We start from the raw sequence: 8,921 nt of genomic DNA, 5'->3' as shown, positions 1-8,921 counted from the left end.
CTAATTTTTCTTTTTTTCTTTATTTATATCTATCTAGCCTATCTATCTTCAAACTTTATCAACCAAACTAAAACTATTTCAAACTGAAAACCTTTAAATTTTCTTTAAACTAAAAGCTTTTAAAACTACTTAAAACTTACTGGCTAGGCTTTCTCAAGCCAACTTAAAGTTTGCTAACAAACTTTTTATCTAGTTTAAACTTTAAGTTTGTCTCGACAAACTTTTTTAGCAAATGGCAAGAAAATTAGAATTCTTCCTCATGGCCAAATGCAGAAACATCCTCCTGAGTTATCCCTCTAACTGAGCAGTTTATTCTTTAGAGAGTGAACCCTGGAAGTGCACATCTCAGACCCGATTCCCATGAACAGGCGCTGAATCACCTCAAAAGTATATTTCATCTCTTTTGGATAGTCAAGGTTCAGCATGTACAGCAGGCCCATCAGGTTCACAAAAGCATTGGGTACATCATCAAGATGACGCATGACAATCTTTTCCTCAATGACAATGGCAACATCGTTGTAGGAAACTGGAAGGGGCTCTTTCACATCTTCAACAACCAAAAGGATTCCAATCACCATTCCTTTGATGAAGTCCTCCCCAGGATCTGTTGGCTTCATGCAAAAACAAAAAAAAAAAAAAAAAAAATTGCCTGTGCTTTAGACATGTTTGGCTATATAGTGTATCCACACAGAGGATGCCTGAAATGATGTGTAACCATGCCCATTGTGAACTAGTTTTTGTATCAATAAACATAATAAACATTTTGCTGCTTACCTCACATCTCTTCATTAATGTAGAAGGATTTTCCTTCATGTACCATGGCAGTCCCTGCAAAGCTGCTGCTCTCTTTCTTTGGTTTGATGCCTGCAAAAACACAATACGTGAATTCAGCTGATATCAGAACTCTGATTTTCTGATTATCAAATGCCTATCCAAGTACATTAATTAGAGGTTTACTGTCTGTCATAATCTACATCCTGGTCCCTCTCCTCAGTGGGGTTGCACAATTAATGTGGACCACAACTACAACAAATATGCACTTACATCCTTGTCGAGACTCTCCATTAAGGATGTCATGTCTTGAACTTCCTCGAAGCGCTTCAACCGGAATAACTGAAGAAGTTTATGCAGATGGCTGTCCAGACCCTCATAGAATTTATTGATGTCCATTGAAGTGAGCCTGGTGAATTCCTTGGCGATCTATGTGGAGAAGTAACATTACAGTTTTAGTTCAAGTTAAAAGTCACCTAAATGTTCACATTTCAGCACTACAACTGACATGTTGTCAGACATGTGACGTACAGCGGAGACCTGTCTCAAGGTGCATATTTCATTAATATTAACTTCAACCTCAACGATCTGTGTCCTCAGATTGGCTTGTGTGACAGGTTATTGAGTTTTATTAATGTTTACATCAGACTGATATGTCAGTGCTTTGTTGTCATGATAATTCATACATGCTAAGTAACAAGGCTGTAAGTTTAACAAATCAGTATGTACTACTATGATTTAAGTAGTTAAATAAAAATATGTAATTCATATCAGTTCAAGCATTATTTCATATCATAACATATAGGAGTGGCCTACAGGAAATATCAATTTATGTCTAATGTGTCAAATATTCTGTTAGTCATAACAGAGCAAGTTATTGCTTGCATCTCTTGATTAAAAAAGATTAAATATTTCCATGTTTTTATATTCTCGGCCACATCAGAAGTCATCAAATTAGTCATAAGTTGAATTGTTGAGGGTGTTTTTACTGTTATCAAATGTAAAAATGGGTCACGTTTGACCCTCAACATTATTTAAGCGTTACATAAATGTTACTTAAACAATTTTTAATTTTGCTCCTAAATATTTCACTTTAGGAGCACATGTTCAACGGGAGGAATGTTAGCATAGAGCCCTGCAATATACACAATACAACATTACTACTTTGCTATGACTAAGAAAAAAATGTACACATTTTACCTGTCTTTCAGTAAAAAGGGCAGGCCATCTGACTCTCATTTCGGCCACAGGTGGCTCCTCTTCAACGATCTCCTGTCTTCTCAGTGCGTATGTGGCATTCATTGCATCATCGATGTAGGCCAGGTTTGGGGTTGTTTTTTTCATCTCCTGGACCATCTTTTCTCGATCTTCTTCAAGACTTCTGCTGTCTCTTCCCTGGGGGAGATCTGGAAGAAAATTTGTTTCGGAACGTCTAGGTTTCTTCACTTTGTTTCTCTTCCCTCGCGTATCCCCAGCACCTCTTTTCTCAGAATTAACCTCCAGTTCTCGGCAGCCCACACCTTTCAATTTCTGTCTGTAATTGCCCATCTTGAACTTTATGCTATGTTTCCATCCATACCATCCAGATGTGGAGCCAGGTTCTGTAAGGCAAGGATGTTTTTCAACAAGTGCCTTAGCTACACATCCAAAATGTTCAAGTGTAGGGTAGGTCATGAATGAATACATTGTTTCAGCAAGTTTGAGCAGAATCTGAGACTTCATGTCCCTTGAAATGGATAGAAGTGCTCCACTTTCTCTAAAAGCATCATTGCCCTGCCTGAGCTTCAGCTCAACGTCATATGAGAAGGTGGGAATGGGATAATAAGCTGGCCATTGCTGTGAACGCCGACCTGCAAAAATTGCACAGTTCACAATTTAACCTTGCAGTCACCTGGTTTGAACGGGCTTGACTATGGTCTCTAGTTAAATGTTTTTTCAGAGATGATTCTGTCCTAAAGGAGCACACACAGTCTGCATAGACACAGGGAAGAGGATAGTTATAAATATAAGCAGAGCTGATCATACAACAGTAAATCTTATTCTGTTTAAAATTAGTGTTGTATTTCAACAAGAAGTGAATTCACTGACAAATCTGCAGCAGATTTCTCTGATTTACAGGATCATTTCTGAAACACTTTCTGAAAGTTGTTATTGTACATAATGTACATCACCATTGTTGGTGATTGTTTCTGTATTTTTACTGATGAATCCTCATAAAGATCAGGTGCTGAAACCTCGAAACCTTCAACATCAACATCAACATCAACATCACTGCTGATACAGAAGACTTTAGTTGGAGATCCTCACTGCCTTTGTTCTTCCTGTTCACAAACACTTTAACACTTCTGCAGTGATTTCATTTACAGTTTCTGGTATTTGTAAGTCATTCATTTAATTAAAAGTATTTAAAGTCAAAATATCTGTTGTTTGATAGTTTTATAAGATATAGGTGCTAAATAAGAACCTGTATGTTCCTTGTTATCTTTCACTTGTCTGTAGAACATGAAATATTTTTGAAGAAAGTTGGAAACCAATCAAAGACACTGAGACTTTTCTCAAAATATTTTAATACTTAAAACAGGCAAGTGAACTTTTCAAACAAAGTTTTTAACTGTACATGTAGCATTGTATTTACATGCAAATGTAAATGTGGTAAAAAAGACAAATGTATTTGACTATCTAGAGGAGACTGAAAGACACAAATGCTGTAAACTGGTGAAAATGTTTAGTTGGTCTGAACTGATGAAGGAGAGACTCCATCCACAGAACAAACACAATATACTGGATATCTGTACATTAACAACAGACACACACATAACTAACCTAATATAAAATAAAATACAATAACAATGTGTATAAAATATGAGATAAGAAATGTTTTATGTGACAGGGAAATTTCACACAGATTTGTTTTTTCATTTCTTTTCATACGTTTAAGTGCTGCATTTATGATTAGAAACATTTGAATCATTATGGATGATTTTAATACAAATATTATTAAACTGAAGAGCCAGACAGACTCATCTGAGCTTCTTCCTCCTCTGTTCCAGCTTTATATTAAACAAAATGATCACTTGAATACTAAAGCAACATGAATCATTCAATATCACATGTTTCTAACACACATGCTGCATTATTTGATTGTAAAGTCTGAGTCTCTTCACCTGTATGGATCACATTCACACATTTATCACACATTTCTTTCTCCTCATAGACACAGTAGTGAAGCTCTTCTGTGGATCCTCACCTGATGTTTACTGCTCTTTTGGTGATTGAACTACAGGTATTTCTTGCGACTGAACTCTATCAGGGACTTTTGGTAATCAATCTCAATCTACACTCTAAGGTGAAACAGAAGAGAAGATAATCAGAGTTCAATGGAACAAACTACAAATTAGTTACAATATTTCAATCACAGTGTTGTTTTTTTTGTTTTTTTGTTTTTTTGAGTAAAAGTTACATTAAAATCCTGTAATCAGATTATTTAGTGACTCTACCTGATTTGAATACATATTTATAAAACAGTATTTGTGTTTTAAATATAATACATTTAGCACATGAATTCCAATCTGTCTCTCTATTGAGTCAAAATAAAGTGAAACACATACTAATGAGTTTACACCAAATATAATAAATGACATGGAACAAATACAAATGTGATTTTGCCTTAAAACAAAAATCTTTCAGTGAAATGTTCCACTAGTTAAAGCTGTTTGTCCTCTAGTTTAAACATGTTTGTATTGGTCTCAGTAAATAACTGAAATTATTGCACAGCTCCTGGAATAGTCTATTCTGATTGGTCAGTCGTGACATTCTGAGGTGTGTTATTCCCTGATAACAACCGTTGTCATTAGCAACACAGAATAACACACAGTCATACGGGTATTTGAGTCCGGCGTTTCTTTTACTTCTCTCGTATCACACCACCGCGCTCTCACTCGATTCATTCAAACACAACTGCTATTAGCTTGTGTCTCAGTTACTGACTGTATTTACTGTCAAACCAAACCGGAGGAGATTCCTGTTAATAGTAGACTTGTGGATACATTGTTAGAAGTGTGTCTTGTTGTTAAAGTTGTTGTTAATGGATGAGAAGTGTTTAACTGAATCCAAATACCCTCATTCACTATTCCCTACATTAGACCACTAATACAGTTCAGTTGAAGGAGTGAATGAAAACGAGTGAGTGAATTCAGACACTGAGTCACTGGAAGGACTGACACTTTTGCATAGTTTGTGCTGCTGTTTAATAATCATTTGAAACTGGCAGCTCCAGTATGAAAGGATTTATCTTCAGCTCTGTCATGGAAATTATGAATAAACCTATTTAAACAATTTAATAATCAATTTACAATTAATTTATATCTGTATTGTATTACGCTGTACTCGGCAAGCATTTCTCTATCCATTGGGCATACATCAGTTGTACACTCATTATTGCTGTGCACTGTGGGATTGAATGAGTGCACTTAATAATGTTCACTACGGTTTTGGACACCACCAAAAATGGCTGTCAACTCAAAAAGTGCCCTATTTAAGCATATTGGGGTGATTTCTGACACAGGGTTTGTCTTTTTAAAAGGTTTTCTTCTCAAATAACATTGTATGTCCTCATCTTTATTTATGCGGTGAAAAGATGTGTAATTAATGACACAACCCCAGATAGCACACGTACGTTCTGTTAAAGATCACTTCATCTGGAAAACATCTGCTGTTTACAAACAGTTTTATATACATTCATACAGCGACTGTACATTATGTCTTCAATGTCCATCTTGTCTGAACTTCCAGGTTCACAGTAGTTTGTTAGGAACTGTTTTTCTTTGTGGAAGTTTTGAGCTAAACAATATTTTAATTCAAATCAATAATTTGTGTCTAATCATTTACTTATGTGGCAAGAAACAATATAATAAGTGGGATAATGCACATCCAGCCAGTTGTTATCACAGAATAAACCCCTTCAGAATGATACAAGTCCTGATCAACCTGTCGGTTTATTCTGTGATAACAACTGGATGTCCTGGAGAGCTGGATGTACATTATACCCAGGGTGCGATTTGTAGAAAAACCAGAGAGGGGATGTTTTGAAACACTTTCATGAAAAAAAAACATTGTTTCTCCAATAAACATGAGCATATTACAACAAGTCTTGTCAGAATGAAGCATGTTTCCCAAGTTTACACCGTTGAGCTGTTGCAGTTCTACCAGGGAGGAATTCACCCCGACAAATCACACCCTGATTATACCTGACATAAGTAATGTGACGTGTTGCTTGTCAAAATAAAAACACTAGAGACAGAGACATTGATCATGTGATGCTGGACGGCTGTGAGCTGAAGCTGGAATCTGCACTGATTTTACCAGCGTTTTCCTACAATCTGACCAAATCTATTTCAAACTGTAATGATTCACTATTACTGATGTCATTAATAAAGCAGGTGTTGTTGTATAAAGCTCTGACAGTGTGCTTTTGTTCTCTTTCTCCTTTGTGTTCAACATTTTTATCAACTTTACATTTCATTCTGACACAAACACTTTGAAGTGAAGCTTGATGATAATTTGAAAACTTTTTTCACAAATATTTGAAAGTATATATTTGTTCACATATTAGAGGTAAATTAATCTCTTTAATATCAGAAAGTGAAGTTTACTCACCTCAGTTTACAGTTTGAGTATAATTTGATTTAATTTGGTCGATACAACTAATTGTATTGCTGTCATTTAAGGTATTTAGATGAAAGATCAGAAGGTCACATAAATTATAAATATATTATGTACATGGATAAATTCACTATTACTGATGTCAATAATAAAGCAGGTGTTGTTTTATAAAGCTCTGACAGTGTGCTTTTGTTCTCTTTCCTCCTTTGTGTTCAACATTTTTATCAACTTTACATTTCATTCTGACACAAACCCTTTGAAATAAAGCCTGATGATAATTTGATAAACTCTTTTCACAAATATTTGAAAGTATATATTTGTTCACATATTAAAAGTAAATTAATCTCTTTAATATCAGAAAGTGAAGTTTACTCACCTCAGTTTACAGTTTGAGTCTCGTAGCACATCAATGAGCTGCTGCTTTGAGTCTCCAATCATATTAAAACTCAGATCAAGCTCTTTTAGAAACTGCAGTGCTTTTGTGTTTGTCAAAGACTGAGTTAAAGAAGAAACATCTGTAATTCCACAGTGATAAAGACTAGAAAGAGACAAACAGAGGAAGATCATCTTACAAACAAATCATTAAGGAGAAGAATTTTTTACAAATATAATGTGAACTCAGACTCATTATAAGATACTGAGTATGAAGTGTTTTGGTTTAAACTGTTTAAGTGATTTTAATCATTTTGATTCTTGTATGTGAATGTTACTGACCTCAATCTCTCCAGTTTACAGTGTGAATCCTTCAGTACATCACATAAGTGATTCACTCCTGTGTTTTTTATTTGATTCCAGCTCAGGTTCAGTTCTCTCAGGTGTGATGGGTTTGATTTCAGAGCTGAAGTCAGGATGAGACACTGTTTCTCTGTAATACTGCAATCATCCAGACTGAAAACAGAAAGAGAAAAGACAATGAGTCAGACAAGTGTCAAGTTCATGTGAGTAAATTCATCATGTGTTAACACCATACAGTGCAATAATTAAAACATTGCCAAAAACATTATATGACCATAAACAAGAACAGAAGGAAAAAAAGATTAACAAAGCAGCTTAAGAATAATCTATAGAACTACTTAAAAATAACATTAAAAATGTGTTTAGCCTAAAATTGTTTCTGAATTACAATTTACCTAAAGACATTTTAAGAGTATTTTATCATCAATAAACACACTGTAACTGTTACACTTTATTGTACATTATGTCTGAGTGAATGCAAAAAAAAAAAAAAAAAAAAAAAAAAGGTATGACAGGATTTAATTTGGTCCATACAACTAATTGTATGGCTGTCTTTTAAGGTATTTAGATGAAAGATCAGAAGGTCACATAAATTATAAATATATTATGTACATGGATAAATCATTACATTACTGCAATATTCCATAAAAAGGTAACTGTCAACTTTAATTTCATGGTGACTTCATGAAAGTAAATGGTGAACTTTAATCTCACTGTCACTGCTGTACAGTATAATGATACTAACTGTAGTTTCTCCAGCTTGCATTGTGTGTTCATCAGTAGGTCACTGAGGTTTTTCACTCCAGAGTCTCCTAGTTTATTCCCGCTCAGGTCCAGTTCTCTCAGGTGTGATGGGTTTGATTTCAGAGCTAAAGTCAGGATGAGACACTGTTTCTCTGTAATGCTGCATCCAAAGAAGAATGAAGACATAAGACTGAAGATTGAAGACTGAAGACTGAAGACAAAAAGAGAAAAGACAATGAATCAGACGTGTTGTTCATGTGTGAGTTAAATGAATCATGAGTAAACACCATACAGTGCAATAAATAAAATGTTGCTAAAACCTGAAAACAATATAGTAAATAAATAATCACACATCAACAAAGTAAAACAAAAAAGGATTTGAGGATAGTAGTTACATTTTAAGAATTACATTTGGAGAATCTTTAGTCATACCAAAAAAAAAAAAAAAAAAAAAAAAAAAGATTTGTGATTTCTAATTTGTAATTAACTTCAAAATAACATTAAACATGTAAAAATGGAGTTTAAATGTAACAAATCAAGAAAATTCTGTTCATAAATCAAAATTTACTTCAAAACATTTTAAATTTGTAGTTTACAGACAACAAATAGAACATTTAGTGATTTTTTTTTTCTTATTGTGATGCATGTCTAAGTGAAATGAAAAAATGCAGGTTGGGAATTCATTTTGGATGACAAGATGGATAATTGTTTGCTATTGCTGTGATCTCATGCGATTGATAGGATTTACCACCCTCACATCATCAGACGAGAGAAAAATGCTTTTGTGAGGGAAAAGGATAATTATTTTCATTAAAGAAAACATCTAGGTTACGTACGTAACCCTCGTTCCCTGAAGGAGGGAACGGAGACGTTACATATGGGAACTCGCTTGAGTGACCAATCACCTCTGAGCTTTATAAAAAAGGCCAATGAAATTGGCGAGTGGAGTTTGCATGCAACGCCACTCCCCCGGGCATACGGGTATATAAGATGGCAGCGTGCATCCACTC

At 34.7% G+C, this 8,921-nt stretch overlaps 2 protein-coding genes across 3 annotated transcripts; both read right to left on the bottom strand.

Moving 5' to 3' along the window:
* Nucleotides 1–296: 296 nt before the first annotated feature.
* Nucleotides 297–2,430, bottom strand: LOC127159438 (uncharacterized). The gene is made up of 4 exons (XM_051102258.1): nt 1,972–2,430; nt 1,045–1,200; nt 775–864; nt 297–611 (listed from the first exon to the last, which is right to left on the bottom strand). Exons 1-4 carry the CDS (start codon nt 2,317–2,319, stop codon nt 297–299), a joined length of 909 nt encoding a protein of 302 aa, XP_050958215.1. The 5' UTR covers nt 2,320–2,430.
* Nucleotides 2,431–3,723: 1,293 nt separating this feature from the next.
* On the bottom strand, nt 3,724–8,116 carry LOC127159437 (ribonuclease inhibitor-like). 2 transcript variants are annotated; one of them, XM_051102256.1, is made up of 4 exons: nt 7,913–8,116; nt 7,147–7,320; nt 6,809–6,970; nt 3,724–4,112 (listed from the first exon to the last, which is right to left on the bottom strand). In XM_051102256.1, exons 1-4 carry the CDS (start codon nt 8,095–8,097, stop codon nt 4,106–4,108), a joined length of 528 nt encoding a protein of 175 aa, XP_050958213.1. In that variant the 5' UTR covers nt 8,098–8,116; the 3' UTR covers nt 3,724–4,105. The 2 variants fall into 2 exon arrangements, with proteins under 2 accessions (XP_050958213.1, XP_050958214.1); XM_051102257.1 differs by lacking the exon at nt 3,724–4,112 and adding an exon at nt 6,339–6,426.
* Between the last annotated feature and the right edge of the window lie 805 nt (nt 8,117–8,921).

The sequence above is a fragment of the Labeo rohita genome, unplaced genomic scaffold (assembly GCF_022985175.1).
Source record: "Labeo rohita strain BAU-BD-2019 unplaced genomic scaffold, IGBB_LRoh.1.0 scaffold_2163, whole genome shotgun sequence".
Lineage (NCBI taxonomy): Eukaryota > Metazoa > Chordata > Actinopteri > Cypriniformes > Cyprinidae > Labeo > Labeo rohita.
Note: the sequence above shows the minus strand (reverse complement) of the source record. Positions and strands in the feature narration are given on the sequence as shown.